Source organism: Somniosus microcephalus, chromosome 34, assembly GCF_052327205.1.
Source record: "Somniosus microcephalus isolate GS21.2 chromosome 34, FLI_Smic_1.0, whole genome shotgun sequence".
Classification (NCBI taxonomy): Eukaryota; Metazoa; Chordata; class Chondrichthyes; order Squaliformes; family Somniosidae; genus Somniosus; species Somniosus microcephalus.
Window position 1 is genome coordinate 5,693,213 of NC_141020.1, and position 18,269 is coordinate 5,711,481.

The 18,269-nt window shown below is 50.2% G+C and overlaps 1 protein-coding gene across 4 annotated transcripts in view; it reads left to right on the forward strand.

Moving 5' to 3' along the window:
* LOC147096680 (dynein axonemal assembly factor 10-like) overlaps positions 1-18,269 on the forward strand; it is a 44,077-nt gene that overhangs the window by 9,459 nt on the left and 16,349 nt on the right. Inside the window, exons 1-2 of one of the 4 annotated variants that reach the window (XM_085973252.1) lie at positions 11,578-11,831; positions 11,968-12,169. In XM_085973252.1, coding sequence (XP_085829378.1) covers positions 11,830-11,831; positions 11,968-12,169 — 204 coding nt within the window. In that variant the 5' untranslated portion in view covers positions 11,578-11,829. Of the gene's footprint in view, positions 1-11,577; positions 12,170-18,269 lie in introns of those variants that run through there. The other 3 variants (XM_085973251.1, XM_085973254.1, XM_085973253.1) reach the window with 3 other exon arrangements.

The following is an 18,269-nucleotide window of genomic DNA, read 5'->3' on the forward strand; positions in this document are numbered from 1 at the left end:
GACAAACTACTGACGTTCGGGAAACTGCCGAAGTCTTGGTGTGTAAATGCACCACCCAGTATGGTACTCAGCCACACGGACTAGGTCCCGGATTTGATCGCTGAGGTACCCCATCTCAGATGGAGCAATCACCGGGCTGCTACGATTTGGCCTTAACATCCACAGCAAATGCTAAAGGGGGCGGGAGGGGGGGGTACAGCCTGATCACTTTCCAGTCACCTCTGCTGTAAAGTGGGGACATCAGGTCTTGGCTGTGATGCTCTTTGCAGTCGAATAGCCCACTTGCCACTCACTGCCTGTGCTCACACATGGAGAATGGCCACTTAGCACAGGTACTGGAGACTAGTCAATACTGTACCCTAGGAAACTGGGAAAAAACCCAGCAAAGAGACATTATATCCTCAGTGTTTAGGTAAGTACTGAAGTAAGTATTTTAACAGGAAGATCACAGTCTGTGTACGCACGAAAATAACAAGAACAGCCTTTTCTCTGTTCTAAGTCACCGCAGCTGTCAAAACCACAAGGAAAGTATCACTTCATTGAATTACGTTCCTTTCAAATCACAAACTATTTCTCACGATGCTTTCAGGAGGGAACATCTGATCCCATTTGTGGAAGAACATCAGCAAGGTTTCTGGGAGTCTGGAGGATGGAGTGAGCAGCACCTCGTGGCCAGAATGTGACCAGAAATGGGAGACTGCTGGTTAATGGCATTTACAGGATTGACCAGAGAACATAATGATCTCCTTAGGGAGCGTCACAAAAAAGGCTGTCTGAAACGTGCAGTGTTTTAAAGGAACGTCGACAGTAGGAATTTCTGGCTCAAGAGGTTAGAAATTCCTGGTGTCGATGGGCTGCCCATTTGGCAGTGACTCACGTGGCCCTGGACAACAGGACTATTTTTGTACTTTCACAGGGGCCTGTATTATGGTCAGTCTGGGCTATTTACTGAATTAGTCTCGCCCTCAGTCCTCCCCCGCCCTCACCCCCACCTTAAAATATTCAAACTTAAGAAAGGATGATAAATATTTTTAACAGGATTTTCTTATTTTATTTCTGTTGATTCAAGAAACCAAACTGGGAATTATAGCCAGCGTGTGCTGATGACATCATGTGCCTGGTTTGACTGGCTGGGGGCAGGTACAGTCTGAGAGATGGAGAGAAGTGAATTCACAAACACACACACACACACACACACAAAACATATGCATACAACACATACACACACACAACACACGCGCACTATCTATCTCCAACAAGCGAGAGTCTAACCACCGCCCCTTGACATTCAACGGCATTACAATCACCCACCATCAACATCCTGGGGGTCACCATAGACCAGAAACTTAACTGGACCAGCCACATAAATACTGTGGCAACAAGAGCAGGTCAGAGGCTGGGTATTCTCCGGTGAGTGTCTCACCTCCTGACTCCCCAAAGCCTTTCCACCATCTACAAGGCACAAGTAAGGAGTGTGATGGAATACTCTCCACTTGCCTGGATGAGTGCAGCTCCAACAACACTCAAGAAGCTCGACAACTTCCAGGACAAAGCAGCCCGCTTGATTGGCACCCCATCTATCACCTTAAACATTCACTCCCTCCACCACCGGCGCACCGTGGCTGCAGTGTGTACCATCTACAAGATGCACTGCAGCAACTCGCCAAGGCTTCTTCGACAGCACCTCCCAAACCCACGACCTCTTCCACCTAGAAGGACAAGGTGCATGGGAACACCGCCACCTCCAAATTCCCCTCCAAGTCACACACCATCCTGACTGAGAAATATATCGGCCGTTCCTTCATTGTCGCTGGGTCAAAATCCTGAAACTCCCTCCCTAACAGCACTGTGGGAGCACCTTCACCACACGAACTGCAGCGGTTCAAGAAGACGGCTGACCACCACCTTCTCAAGGGCAATTAGGGATGGGGCAATAAATGCTGGCCTTGCCAGCGACACCCACGTCCCAGGAATGAATAATAAAAAAACACAAAACAGATGCATACAAACACCGCACGTACACACACACACAAAACACAGGCATACAAACACAAAACACACAGACACAAAACACAATCATTTTGATACAGAATGCGGCCATTTGTGCTGATGCTTACTCCCAGATAAAAGATGGAAATGTTCAGCAGGTCAATTACCATCTGTAAATAGATAAACGAGGTTATAATATTTTGGGTGTGCACCCTTCATCAGACTGATTATGATGTTTTGGGATTCATTGCTGTTTGTCGGATCTCGCTGCGAAATGGCTGCCTATATAACAACAGTGACTGCACTCCATGTAACTAATTGCAAGCAAAACACACAACATGCAAAACTCGTGAGCATGCATTCCATATCCTAATAACCCTTTGCATGAAAAAACTCCTACTCCTCCCCCTTTTAAATTTCTAGCACCAATCCTGCCTCTTTGCTGCACATTCACGACCAATGGAAATAATCCATTACTATTTACTCTCTCGAATCCTCTCTGAATTTTGAGCACAATCAAACTCCCCTTTAGTTTTTGCTCCCATGAAAAAAGCCTCAGTTTTCTTTTATATTTTTTGTCCTAACTCTATCTTGCTAGTGAACCCATTTTGCACTGTTCCATGGTTTTACTATCCTGTTTATAAAGCGGTGCCCAATTGGCACACAGTACTCTAACTGGGACCTAATCATTGGTTTATTTTGCATTCATTATTCCTTATATATAGAACACCATTTGCTCTTTCTCCATCTACAATCCTACTTCTAATGATCTGTGTACCTGCACACAACGACCTCACTCCTCTTCCACTCGCTGGAGAATTATAAGGGGCAGTTTTCAGACTTTGTGCCAGTGGTACTGAATCGCGTGCAGGCTACCCGTGGTTTTCCACTCATTCATTCGCTGAGAGATTATGGATCGAAATAGAGGGTGAGGGGTGGCTAACATCGTATACGCACAGGCCAGGTTCGGATGCAGTTTAAGGATCTCTGCACACACCCCACCTCCCCCCACCCACCTGCACCCCACACACACACACACACATATACCATTATTGGCAACCCCCAGCACCCATTCCATTTGTTTGACGAATGTGTTAGCGTTTTTTGAGGTTGTAACTAGCAGAATAGATAAGGGGGAACCAGTGGATGTGGTGTATTTGGATTTTCAGAAGGCATTCGATAAGGTGTCACACAAGAGGTTATTAAACAAAATTAAGGCTCGTGGGATTGGGGGTAATATACTAGCATGGATTGCGGATTGGTTAACAGACAGAAAACAGAGAGTAGGAATAAACGGGTCATTTTCAGGTTGGCAGGCTATAACTAGTGGGGTACCGCAAGATCAGTGCTTGGGCCTCAGCTATTCACAATCTACATCAATGATTTGGATGAGGGGACCAAATGTAATATATCCAAGTTTGCTGATGATACAAAGCTGGGTGGGAATGTGAGTTGTGAGGAGGATGCAAAGAGACTTCAAGAGGATTTAGACAAGCTAAGTGAGTGGGCAAGAACATGGCAAATGGAATATAATGTGGAGAAATGTGAAGTTTCACTTTGGTAGGAAAAATAGAAAAGCAGAGTATTTTTTAAATGGTGAGAGATTGGGAAATGTTGGTGTTCAGAGGGACCTGGGTGTCCTTGTATATGAATCACTGAAAGTTAACATGCAGGTACAGCAAGCAATCTGGAAAGCAAATGGTATGTTGGCCTTTATTACAAGAGGATCTGAGTAACATAGAAGATAGGAGCAGGAGTAGGCCATTCGGCCCTTCGAGCCTGCTCCGCCATTCAACGAGATCATGGCTGATCATCCAAACCCTAGCGCCCGGTCCCTACACCGACAGCCATCCCACCCAAGCCCTATCCCCGTAACCCCACGTATTTAATCCCCCCTAACACTAAGGGCCAATTTTTTTTAATCATGGCCAATCAACCTAACCCGCACATCTTTGGACTGTGGGAGGAAACCGGAGCACCCGGAGGAAACCCACGCAAACACGGGGAGAATGTGCAAACTCCACACAGACAGTCACCCGAGGCCGGATTTGAACCCGGGTCCCTGGCGCTGTGAGGCAACAGTGCTAACCACTATGCCACGTATAAGAGTAAAGGTGTCTTACTGCAATTATATAGGACCCTGGTGAGACCACACCTGGAGTATTGTGGACAGTTTTGGTCTCCTTACCCAAGGAAGTATATACTTGCCATAGAGGGAGTGCAACAAAGGTTCACCAGACTGGTTCCTGGGATGGGGGGATTGTCCTACGAGGAGAGATTGAGTAGACTAGGCCTATATTCTCTGGAGTTTAGAAGAATGAGAGGTGATCTCATTGAAACATACAAAATTCTTACAGGGCTTGACAGGGTAGATGCAGGGGGGATGTTTCCCCTGGCTGGGGAGTCTAGAACCAGGGGTCACAGTCTCAGAATAAGGGGTCGGCTTTTAGGACTGAGATGAGGAGAAATTTCTTCACTCAGAGGGTGGTGAACCTTTGGAATTCTCTACCCCAGAGGGCAGTGGAGGCTCAGTCGTTGAGTATATTCATGACAGAGATTGATAGATTTTTGAATATTAAGGGAATCAAGGGATATGGGGATCGGGCGGGAGAGTGGAGATGAGGTAGAGGATAAGCCATGATTTTACTGAATGGCGGAGCAGGCTCGAGGGGCCGAATAGCCGACTCCTGCTCCTATTTCTTAAGTTCTTATCCCATCCCAGGGCTACACTTCACAGGAGCAAAATGTGGAGCGAAGTTCGGGAATAGTTTGCATCCACATTGCTTTCTGGTTTTGGATAATACATGGAGAGGTGAGACAAGGAAGGAAAAATGAAAGAAAGAAAGACAGAAGGAAGGAAAGAAAGAAAGAAGGGAAGGATGAAAAGAAGGACAGAAAGCAGGTGTGCATCACGATCCATGTATCGCTAGACTTGATGTAATGATGGAGGTTGCTGAAACCAATCTACACACAATGGCCACTAGATGGAATATGTCTCCTGAGTTTTCAAAACATGTTTCAACCCTAGAACGCTCTTTAATTAATGATATATATAAATACTTACTTTCAACTTAATGCAACATTTAAACAAATCCTTGTAAAGTACGATTATATTCAACAAACAATAAATAAAACATGCCACCCTGTTAGATCATTAAACATATATTAGGGAAGAAACACCAACTAGGATTGCCACGCCGCCCCCTTGACTAGCTCAGTGGGTAAATGCGCAGCCCAGTGTGGTTCTGAACCGGGCAGACCAGGATTGATTCCGGCTCTGGGAAGAATTAGCCGAGCTCAGTTGAGGAAGCAGCTGGCGAGCTGGCAGCTGGTCTCAGCATCCTCTGGCCTGAGGGGAAAGTGGGAGGCAACCAGACAGGCCTAACCTGACCATAAGAAATAGGAGCAGGAATAAGGCCACTTGGCCCCTCGAGCCTCGGCCAGATCAACGTCCTGTAATTCCTGCTTTAAAATGCCCATGGGCACATTTCAGTGGGGTGGATAGGATCGGGTTTAGCTATAATATTCCCCACAGTTGACGAGAACCGTAAAATTGTACAGCACAGAAGGAGGCCGTTCAGCCCATCGTGCCTGTCCCTGCTCTTTGAAAGAGCTCTCCGATTAGTCCCACTCCCCACAGCCCTTCAATTTTTTTTTCTTTTTCAAGTATATGTCCAATTCCCTTTTGAAAGTTACTATTAAATCTGCCAGTGCTTTCCAGATCATTACAGCTCGCTGCATAAAACAACATTTCCTCACCTCCCCTCTGGTTCTTTTGCCAATTATCTTCAATCTGTGTCCTCTGGTTACTGACCCTCCTGCCACTGGAAACAATTTCTCCTTATTTACTCCCATCAAAAACCCCTCACAATTTTGAACACCTCTGTGAAATCTTCCCCATAACCTGCTGCAGACACTCACTGCCTAGACTTAAACACGAAGAATAGGCACTTAGGTGAGATACGGGGGAGGGGGTGGGGGTGAGGTACGGGGGAGGGGTGGGGGTGAAGTACGGGGGAGGGGGTAGGGGTGAAGTATGGGGGAGGGGGTGGGGTGAGGTACGGGGAGGGGGTGGGGTACGGGGGAGGGGGTGGGGTACGGGGAGGGGGTGGGTTATGGGGGAGGGGGTGGGGTACGGGGGAGGGGGTGGGGTACAGGGGAGGGGGTGGGGTACGGGGGAGGGGGTGGGGGGGAGGTACGGGGGAGGGGGTGGGAGTGAGGTACGGGGGAGGGGGGAGGTACGGGGGGTGGGGGTGAGGTACGGGGGAGGGGGGAGGTGTGGGGATGGGGGTGAGGTACGGGGTTGGGGATGGGGGTGAGGTACGGGGGTGGGGTGGGGTACAGGGGAGGGGGTGGGGTATGGGGGTGGGGGTGAGGTACGGGGGAGGGGGTGGGGTATGGGGGAGGGGGTGGGGTACGGGGGAGGGGGTGGGGGTGAGGTACGGGGATGGGGGTGGGGTACGGGGGAGGGTGTGTGGGTGAGGTACGGGGGAGGGGTGGGGGTGAGGTGCGGGGGTGGGGTACAGGGGTGGGTTACGGGGGAGGGGGTGGGGTACGGGGGAGGGGGTGGGGTACAGGGGTGGGGTGGGGCCTGCTGTCATTGTCGAATCTTCGGCCGTATGATTCCACATCTTCAGGAGTCGAGGGCAGTCAATGAAAAGGAACGAATCCTCACGCGGTGATCGGTGACGCCTGTGGAAACAGCGGCCCACAAGCTGGGAAATATTCCTCCCTTTTTCAACTGTGTTTCTGCTGTGAGACTGATCAGTAATAATTATTTTGCAGGTGGTAATGAGAACTCCACGGTGCGGGAGCACCATCATTAAAAGCAAGGAAAATAGAAGCGACAACAACAAACTGTGGCTAATTAGCCCCTTGGCCGTGCCTCAGTGAAGGCCTTTAACCCTTTGCCCCTCGCTCTACTTCATTGCTCTGTCTAAAACCATTCACAAGGAGCACAAGACAAATACAGACAAGGCAAGCAATTTAAGCCCAAACCCTGAGCCTGCCGATTTGCCGCCCTCCCAGATTTGCTGTCCGTTCTGCCCCCACAGCTCACCAGCAAGGTGAAAATAAGGTCTGGGGCTGTAAATGACTCAGGCCTCCTATCGGCAAGAATAGGCAGCGGTGGGCATTCTGTGCCCACTGACCGCCCGCCCGCTCTCTGCCAGCGGTTAAAATTAGCCTTCACCAATATTAACACCTGCACCTCAATATTCATTGCTTGTTCTCACTCTCCCAAAGCAACTCCTTCCCTCCTTCAGCCCTCCCTCCCTCCTATGATCTAGAGCAGGACTGCCTGCCCTGCAGCACTAAGGCCAGGTGGAGGCCCCAAGACCCGGCCATCTGGGCCTCAATCCACGGGAAACTGGGTCCCATTTGTGTTTACATTTGTTACTTTCTGTTTGACTTTCATGGGCCTGGAGGTTTGGAAAGGGAGGTTCTTGCTGCTGTTGTCCCATTGGTGGCTAAACCAGAACACCAAGATCTGTCAGCATCAGCAGCTTGAGCTATCTGGGAATGAATCGGTCAGTTAACTTAGTACAAACCACTGGGGGCTGCACCTTGGACCGTCGAGTCTCTGTGAGGCAGTATCACATTGGAATGGAAGACCAGCATAGCACCTTTCCGCTTGTAGGCAACTCATTTGCATACAGCCAAGTCCCACAACGAGCTAATGAGATAAATGACCAATTAATCTATTCTAAAATAGAAACAGAAAATGCTGGAAACACTCAGCGGGTCAGGCAGCATCAGTAGAGAGAGAAACAGAGTTAACGTTTCAGAGAAGGTTCACTCGGTTGATTCCGGAGATGAGGGGGTTGACGTATGAGGAGAGGTTGAGTAGGTTGCGACTCTACTCATTGGAGTTCAGAAGAATGAGAGGCGATCTTATCGAAACATATAAGATTGTGAGGGGGCTTGATCGGGTGGATGCGGTGAGGATGTTTCCACTGATGGGTGAGACTAGAACTAGGGGGCATAATCTTAGAATAAGGGGCTGCCCTTTCAAAACTGAGATGAGGAGAAACTTCTTCACTCAGAGGGTAGTAAATCTATGGAATTTGCTACCCCAGAGAGCTGTGGAAGCTGCAACATTAAATAAATTTAAAATGGAGATAGACATTTTCCTAGCAGATAAGGGAATTAGGGGTTATGGGGAGAGGGCAGGGAAGTGGACGTGAGTCTAGGTTCGGATCAGCCATGATCCTATTGAATGGCAGAGCAGGCCTGAGGGGCCATATGGCCTACCCTTGCTCCTATTTCTTATGTTCTTATGTAGGTCGATGACCCTTCGTCAGAACTGAAACGAAGTTAGAGACGTAACAGATTTTATGCAGGGGCAGGGAAAGGGGGGAGGGAAGGAAAGCGCAAAAGGGAAGGTCTGTGATAGGATGGAAGGCAGGAGAGATGAATCTATTCTGTTTGAACCATCAATGTTGACCAGGGAGCAGAATTCTTTGCTCTGCTTCAAAAAAGTGCCGTGCGATGTTTTACATCCACCTGAACAGCAGCGCCTCCAACAACATCGCACTCACTCAACACCAGCTTAGGTTATTCAAAATCTAGGCTGACACTCCAGTGCAGTGCTGAGCAGGCGCAGCACTATCTGAGGGGCAATACTGAGGGAGCGCAGCACTATCTGAGGGGCAGTATTGAGGGAGCGCCGCACTGTCGGAGGGGCAGTACTGAGGGAGCGCCGCACTGTCGGAGGGGCAGTACTGAGGGAGTGCTGCACTGTCGGAGTGGCAGTACTGAGGGAGTGCTGAACTGTTGGAGGGGCAGTACTGAGGGAGCGGCGCACTGTCGGAGGGGCAGTACTGAGGGAGCGCCGCACTGTCGGAGGGACAGTACTGAGGGAGCGCCGCACTGTCGGAGGGGCAGTACTGAGGGAGCACCGTACTGTCAGAGGGACAGTACTGAGGGAGCGCCGCACTGTCGGAGGGACAGTACTAAGGGAGCGCAGCACTGTCGGAGGATCAGTGCTGAGGGAGCGCAGCACTGTCGGAGGAGCAGTACTGAAGGAGTGCTGCACTGTCAGAGGGTCAGTACTGAGGGAGTGCTGCACTGTTGGAGGAGCAGTACTGAGGGAGCGCACTGTTGGAGGAGCAGTACTGAGGGAGCGCCACACTGTCGGAGGGGCAGTACTGAGGGAGCGCCGCACTGTCAGAGGGGCAGTACTGAGGGAGTGCTGCACTGTCGGATGGGCATTACTGAGGGAGCGCTGCACTGTCGGAGGGGCAGTACTGATGGAGCGCCGCACTGTCAGAGGGGCAGTACTGAGGGAGCGCCGCACTGTCAGAGGGACAGTACTGAGGGAGCGTCGCACTGTCGGAGGGGCAGTACTGAGGGAGCGCTGCACTGTCGGAGGGACAGTACTGAGGGAGCGCCACACTGTCGGAGGGGCAGTACTGAGGGAGCGCCGCACTGTCGGAGGGACAGTACTGAGGGAGCGCCGCACTGTCGGAGGGGCAGTACTGAAGGAGTGCTGCACTGTCGGAGGTGCAGTACTGAGGGAGCGCCGCACTGTCGGAGGGGCAGTACTGAGGGAGTGCCGCACTGTCGGAGGGGCGGTACTGAGGGAGCGCTACACTGTCGGTGGGGCGGTACTGAGGGAGTGCTGCACTGTCAGAGTGGCAGTACTGAGGGAGTGCTGCACTGTTGGAGGGGCAGTACTGAGGGAGCACAGCACTGTCAGAGGGGCAGTACTGAAGTAATGCTGCACTGTCGGAGGGGCAGTACTGAGGGAGTGCTGCACTGTTGGAGGGGCATTACTGAGGGAACGCCACACTGTTCGAGGGGCAGTACTGAGCGAGCGCTGCACTGTCAGAAGGGCAGTACTGAGGGAACGCAGCACTGTCGGAGGGGCAGTACTGAGGGAGCGCAGCATTGTCAGAGGGGCAGTGCTGAAGGAGTGCTGCACTGTCGGAGGGGCAGTACTGAGGGAGCGCTGCACTATCTGAGGGGCAGTATTGAGGGAGCGCTGCACTGTTGGAGTGGCAGTACTGAGGGAGCGCTGCACTATCTGAGGGGCAGTACTGAGGGAATGCTGCACTGTCAGAGGGGCAGTACTGAGGGAATGCTGCACTGTCGGAGGGGCAATACTGAGGGAGCGCAGCACTGTCGGAGGGGCAGTACTGAGGGAGCGCAGCACTGTCGGAGGGGCAGTACTGTGAGAATGCTGCACTGTCGGAGGGCAGTACTGAGTGACCGCTGCACTGTCGGAGGGGCAGTACTGAGGGAATGCTGCACTGTTGGAGGGGCAGTACTGAGGGAGCGCCACACTGCTGGAGGGGCACTACTGAGGGAGTACTGCACTGTCGGAGGGGCACTACTGAGGGAGTGCTGCACTGTCGGAGGGGCAGTACTGAAGGAGTGCCACACTGTCGGAGGGGCAGTACTGAAGGAGTGCCGCACTGTTGGAGGGGCAGTACTGAGGGAGTGCCGCACTGTCGGAAGGGCAGTACTGAGGGAGTGCTGAACTGTTGGAAGGGCAGTACTGAGGGAGCGCTGCACTGTCGGAGGGGCAGTACTGAGGGAATGCTGCACTGTTGGAGGGGCAGTACTGAGGGAGCGCCACACTGTTGGAGGGGCACTACTGAGGGAGTACTGCACTGTCGGAGGGGCACTACTGAGGGAGTGCTGCACTGTCGGAGGGGCAGTACTGAAGGAGTGCCACACTGTCGGAGGGGCAGTACTGAAGGAGTGCCGCACTGTTGGAGGGGCAGTACTGAGGGAGTGCCGCACTGTCGGAAGGGCAGTACTGAGGGAGTGCTGAACTGTTGGAAGGGCAGTACTGAGGGAGCGCTGCACTGTCGGAGGGGCAGTACTGAGGGAATGCTGCACTGTTGGAGGGGCAGTACTGAGGGAGCGCCACACTGTTGGAGGGGCACTACTGAGGGAGTACTGCACTGTCGGAGGGGCACTACTGAGGGAGTGCTGCACTGTCGGAGGGGCAGTACTGAAGGAGTGCCGCACTGTCGGAGGGGCAGTACTAAAGGAGTGCCGCACTGTTGGAGGGGCAGTACTGAGGGAGTGCCGCACTGTCGGAAGGGCAGTACTGAGGGAGTGCTGAACTGTTGGAAGGGCAGTACTGAGGGAGCGCTGCACTGTCGGAGGGGCAGTACTGAGGGAGCACTGCACTGTCGGAGGTGCCGTCTTTCAGATGAGACATTAAACCGAGACTCCGTCTGCCCTCTCAGGTGGATGTAACAGATCCTGTGACAGTATTTCAAAGAAATGGGGGGGAGTTCTCCCCGGTGTCCTGGGGTCAATATTTATCCCTCAACCAACATCACTAAAAACAGATGATCTGGTCATTATCACATTGCTGTTTGTGGGAGCTTGCTGTGTGCAAATTGGCTGCGTTTGCTACATTACAACAGTGACCACACTTCAAAAAGTACTTCATTGGCTGTAAAGCGCTTTGGGACGTCCTGAAGTTGTGAAAGGCGCTATAGAAATGCAAGTTGTTTATTTTCTTTGAGTCCTCCCTGGCTGGGCCGGCCGGGGTCGCTGCTCTGAGACTGCCTGGGCGGAAGCGGGCGCCGGGCTCCGCCTCCCAGAAACTTTCCTTTCACTTTGAACTCAGTTGTTTTCTTGTGTGTTGTGTTTTTTTTTATTATTTTTTAAAATCTGGCCTGAGATTCCGTTTGCTAGCTTCAAATTATTATTATTTTTTCTTTTTGCGGGCGATCTTTAAAAAAAAACCTGAAATCAGAACTGGGATTAGCATAATTTTAAAAAAACAACACGGTTTTAAAGCAATGTTTAAGTTTCCACCAGACTTTTAACAACCAGAGCGGATTGGAAGAATCTGAATTCTTTAAATCGAATTGAATGTGATTTTTTTTTGGATTCTGATCGTTTGGGCACAAAGGGCGATCTGCATTATTTGAATTGAATCTTTTTTTTAAATTTATATCATTCATTAATCTTTAATTCTCTTGTATTCCCCGTCTTCTCTGTGCGGAGCAGGGTCGCGATGTCAGACAGCCCCAAGGCCCGCCTGGTGTCCCTGTCCCATCGCAGGCTGCCTCTCACCCCCTTCGGGTGCCTGTGGATCCCGTGTAGCAACCGATTCGTCTGCCTGGGCACCGGCTCCGGCTCCGGGGCAGCAAGTCGGGGGATTATCGGGGTGTACGGGACAACCAGCGGGGAGATCGGAGACGTGCAGACGGTAACTCTTTTGTTTCATTCTCTGGCTGTGTGTTTACTGTAAATCCGTGTTGCAAATGTTGGGAAGGAGCGAATTGTTAACAGGGCGAAGGAGTGTTGTTACACTTGTAGCGGTGGCCGGGATTGCAGTGTTGCCGATTGCCCAGGGAGGGTGGGGAATAATGGCCACAATGTCCACCAGGGATTCCTTGGACAATGGGACACAATTCACAATTCACAATTCAAATCGCTTTATTGGCATGATAAGTTACATCTTATGTTGCCAAAGCATCAAAATACATTTATGGTTTAGCACATAAACGCAGTTCTATTCATACAGTGTATAAACAGGTATATCCCTGAGTGTATAAATATACATTCGCATTGTTTATATATATTCTTTTCTTAGTTTACTGGTTGTCCCTCTGTTCATGGCAAGCTGTAACATAGTGTGCCGCCAGTGTTATACAGTTTCTCTCCTCTCCCAGTAGGAATGGGAGTTTTTGGTTGTCATTCAGATTTCTGAAATCAGGGCATATTTGTGAGAATTTTTGGTAGAAATTCTCCCTGATGCCCTGATATTTTCCACAAGCTGTGAGGAAGTGCATCTCTGTCTCCACTACTCCCTGACTGCAGTGAGAGCATATCCTGTCTTCTCTTGGCTGCCTGGTCTGCCTGTGTCTGCCTTTTTCGATCGCTAGGCTATGTTCGCTAAGTCTGTACCTTGTCAAGGTTCTTCTCAGTTTGTTATCCTTTACCATGGTCAGGTAATCAGCTATGTTGTATTGTCTGTTTAGGGCCAAGTAGCAATTGAGTTTGCTTTGGGTTTTTGTTGTTTCTGCCCAATTGGTCCACTTGGTCCGGCTTGGACACACTTGGTCCGGCTCCAGCTCTCTTGGCGACCACCAGATCTCATCGCCACTGTCCACAGGCGAGAGAGCAGAAACACCGCGGGGAGGCTTGGAAATCTGACATTTAAAAAAACAGGAAAACGCTCAGCAGGTCAGGCAGCTTCTGTGGAGAGAGAGAAACAGAGTTAACGTTTCGGGTCGAACTGGAAGATGTTCTAGATTCAGACAGTCCAGATTTCTCAGATTCGGGGATTTCCACTCAACTTGACATGTCAATTTCCACTTGCACAAAATGTGTCAATTTCGATGACTCAAGAATATATATTTTTTATCAGGGATTCAATTCTGCATTATTCATTTTTTTTACTTTAGCTTAAATAATTTTTCTCCCCCGAAGGTGCTGCTTTCTTGCCACGGCAAGGTTCTGTCCGCAGCCCTCCCCTGAGGCCTCGCCAGTCTCAGCTGTGGCTCAGTGGGCAGCACCGTCGCCTCTGAGTCAGAAGGTCGTGGGTTCACAGTCCCACTCCAGAGACTTGAACACAAAAATCCAGACTGACACTCCAGCGCAGTGCTGAGGGAGTGCCGCACTGTCAGAGGTGTCGTCTTTCGGATGAGACATTAAACCGAGGCCCCGTCTGCTCTCAGGTGGGCGTAAAAGATCCCACGGGCACTATTTCGAAGAAGAGCAGAGGAGTTCTCCCCGGTGTCCTGGCCAATATTTATCCTTCAACCAACATCTAAAACAGATGATCTGGTCATTATCACCTTGCTGTTTGTGGGAGCTTGCTGTGCGCAAATTAGGCTTGCGTGTTTCCTGCATTACAACAGTGACTACACTTCAAATTGGTTATAAAATGCTTTAGGATGTCTTGAGGTCATGAAAGGTGCTATAGAAATGCAAGTCTTCCTTACTTTCTTGCCAGTGACAGAGCTAGGTTTGGTCAGCTTGCTGGGGGAGGGGTGGGGGGGGGCCAAACTCAAGGTTTGGCCGACTTGGCAGGAACGGACGGAGCTGGGAATTGGGGAATGCCGACATACCCAGTCCGAAGGCCGAGCCGGGAATCGTGCAGACCCACAGGCCGAGCCAGAAGGCCAAAGGTCGGCAACAGAGGTTCATAGGAGTGATATGGAGGCGGTTCCCCCAAAACCACATTGGACGGTGTCAAAATGCACCAGACGCAGCAAAGGCCACAGGCCCCGACAACATTCCAGCTGTTGTGCTGGAGATCTGTGCTCCAGAACTAGCCGCGCCTCTAGCCAAGCTGTTTCAGCACAGCTGTAACACTGGCATCTACCCGACTAAGTGGAAAACTGCCCAGATATGTCCTGTCCACAAAAAGCAGGACAAATCCATCCCGGCCAATTACCGCTCAGTCTACTCTCAATCATCAGCAAAGTGGTGGAAGGTGTCGTCGACAGTGCTATCAAGCGGCACTTACTCACCAATAATCTGCTCACCGATGATCAGGTTGGGTTCCGCCAGGACCACTCAGCTCCTGACCTCATTACAGCCTTGGTCCAATCATGGACAAAAGAGCTGAATTCCAGAGGTGAGGTGATAGTGACTGCCCTTGGCATCAAGGCAGCATTTGACCGAGTCTGGCATCAAGGGGCCCTAGCAAAACTGAAGTCAATGGGAATCAAGGAGAAAACTCTCCACTGGCTGGAGTCATACCTAGCACAAAGGAAGATGGTTGTGATTGTTGGAGGCCAATCATCTCAGCCCCCAGGTCATCGCTGCAGGAGTTCCTCAGGGCAGTGTCCTAGGCCCAGCCATCTTCAGCTGCTTCATCAATGACCTCTCCATCACAAGGTCAGAAGTGGGGATGTCCACTGATGATTGCACAGTGTTCAGTTCCATTCACAATTCCTCAGATAATGAAGCTGTCCATGCCCGCATGCAGCAAGACCTGGACAACATCTAGGCTTGGGCTGATAAGTGGCAAATAACATTTGTGTCACATAAGTGCCAGGCAATGACTATCTCCAACAAGAGAGAGTCTAACCACTTTCCCATGACATTCAATGGCATTACCATCACCAAGTGTCCCACCATCAGCATTCTAGGGGTCACCATTGACCAGAAAGTGAACTGGAACAACCATATAAATGCCCTGGCAACTAAAGCAGGTCAGAGGCTGGGAATTCTGCGGCGAGTGTCTCCCCTCCTGACTCCCCAAAGCCTTTCCACCATCTACAAGGCAAAAGTCAGGAGTGTGATGGAATGCCCTCCACTTGCCTGGATGAGTGCAGCTCCAACAACACTCAAGAAGCTCGACACCATCCAGAACATAGCAGTCTGTTTGATCGGCACCCCATCCACTAGCCTAAACATCCATCCCTTTCCCCCTCCGTTGACTCCATGTGTTAGGAATCGCAGGTATTGTGTTAAGCACTTGAAGATCAGCAGATTCTCGGGGAATGACCTGGGTGGGACCTTCTGGCCTGCATGTCCACACTGGGCAGTGCAGTCACCAGCTGAGCCACATGACAATTAAACTTGCAGTATGACAGTTACTGTGGCGACTGTATCAGATTGCTTCCAACTGTTACATTGTCACAGAAACATGTGGCAGCAGATCGCACTATAAATATCAATAAAATTGCTGCACTGTGTACATTCTCGTTGAGGGGTGGTAAGTTTTATGTGATCCACCTTTCCTGTAGTTCTGAGAATTTTGTAATTTTTCATATATATATGTATATCTGTTATCCAGTTTTGTTTTGGGTACATTCCTGGAAGAGATACTGTGGCTGGAGGAAAGGCAAAGATAGCAAATGATACAATAATGTAAAATGTGTCGGTGGTGACTCCCGCTCATTGTTCTGCAGTTTTGCCTGAGTCCAGTGTTTTTCTTGTTCTCATTTAAAGGGGCAACGGCTATTTAAAGGAACGTGTTCTTCATGAACAAATGTTGGGCCAAACACCTTCCCTCTTCTCCCCACTGGATATGCCATTGACAGTGATGATTTCATGTGTTTGTTTTGGGGCTTTTAATCTCATCTTCTGTTGTAACATTCCAGAGCCTGCACCTTTTCTGTAATCAGCCCTTGCAGAATTGCATCTTTTTTTTTATTCGCTTACGGGATCCGGGCGTCGCTGGTAAGGCCAACATTTATTGCCCATCCCTAATTGCCCTTGAGAAGGTGGTGGTGAGCCGCCTTCTTGAACCGCTGCAGTCCGTGTGGTGAAGGTGCTCCCACAGTGCTGTTAGGGAGAGAGTTCCAGGATTTTGACCCAGCGACGATGAAGGAACAGCCGATATATTTCCAAGTCAGGATGGTGTGTGACTTGGAGGGGAACTTGGAGGTGGTGGTGTTCCCGTGCGCCTGCTGCCCTTGTCCTTCTAGGTGGAAGAGGTCGCGGATTTGGGAGGTGCTGTCGAAGAAGCCTTGGCGAGTTGCTGCAGTGCATCTTGTAGATGGTACACACTGCAGCCACGGTACGCCGGTGGTGGAGGGAGTGAATGTTTAGGGTGGTGGATGGGGTGCCAATCAAATGGGCTGCATTGTCCTGGATGGTGTCGAGCTTCTTGAGTGTTGTTGGAGCTGCACTCATCCAGGCAAGTGAAGAGTATTCCATCACACTCCTGACTTGTGCCTTGTAGATGGCGGAAAGGCTTTGGGGAGTCAGGAGGTGAGACATTTGCCACAGAATACCTAGCCTCTGACCTGCTCTTGTTGCCACAGTATTTATGTGGCTGGTCCAGTTAAGTTTCTGGTCAATGGTGACCTCCAGGATGTTGATGGTAGGGGATTCAGTGATGGTAATGCCGTTGAATGTCAAGGGGAGGTGGTTAGACTCTCGTTTGTTGGAGATAGTCATTGCTTGGCACTACTGTGGCGCGAATGTTACCTGCCACTTATCAGCCCAAGCCTGAACATAGTCTACAGGGCTAAAAAAGACACCACGTGTGTTAATCACTTTACTAGATTTAAATTAGCCTCGTACTGCTCTTCCAAATTCTCTTTGAAATGGTGGCTGTTATTGTAGTGTCCGTGTGTAGATAAAGACACTGAAGACAGGAGTTGGTTCATAGGTATTTACTAAGCAAGTCTGGGTTGGGGTTTCTAAAGGATATACACAATACACAGGCTTATATAGCCCAAGTGGCAATTACCGGCATTACGCACACCTGGGGCTCTTAAAGGCACATACACCATAATTGCTCTTACAGGCACATACACCACAATTCCTCCCCTTCTAGCTAACTAGTACATCATATTTTAAGTAATTATTAATTACATGTTATATGCAAAATAATATACATTGCTGTATTAATTAATTATAAGTTAGTCTCTCAGGAGGCTTCCTGACTCGGTCCGGATAACGCCTCGGGGGTGTAGTAGTTTCTGGTGGTGTAGTAGGTTCTTCTGGCAAGGCTGATTCGCTTGAAGGCCAGTGTCGGGTTCATCGGGCTCCAGTATCACCGGATCGGAGGTAGATATGGGTATCTCTACTTCATCGTTAGATGTATAGAGTGGTGGTGTAGGTTGTCCCTTTTCGGATGACTTGATGATTTGGTCAGCATGGCGCCTTATTATGCTGTCTCCGATGTCCACGGTATACATCAGTGGTCCTAATCGTGTGCAGATAGTTCCAGGCTGCCATTTCTCGGTACGGTAGTCCCGGGCCAAAACCGGTTGGCCTATCTGGAAGGCCCTAGTTGGCCTTTCATTCATGCCCTGAAACTGCCGGTTCTCCACGTCCCTTCGGATGTTGGGCTTGACCAAATCCAGCCGGCATCTTAGGTTTCTATTGTAGAACATCATGGCGGGAGTTTGGTTAGTAACCATATGCGTTGCATTCCTATATGCAAATAAGAAGTTATCCACCTTGTGCTGAAGTTTTATGTCTTCATTACCCATGGCCTTGATGGCCTTCTTGAAGGTCTGGACAAATCTTTCAGCCAATCCATTGGTGGCGGGATGGTATGGGGCAGATGTGTAGTGCTTTACCCCATTGTTCTTTAAGAACTTTCTGAATTCTTCGGACACAAATTGCGGTCCATTATCAGAACATATCTGCTCCGGCAGCCCATTCCTGGCAAATATGGTCCTTAATACTGTGATGGTTTTTTCCGTGGTGGTGGAGGACATCTTTATTACCTCCGGCCACTTGGAGTGTGCATCAACTGCGATTAAGAACATTGAGTCCATAAATGGACCAGCAAAGTCGATGTGCACCCTTTGCCAGGGAGATGAGGGCCACTCCCATGGATGTAGGAGGGGCCTGTGGCGGAGCATTTTGGACCTTCTGGCATCCTAGGC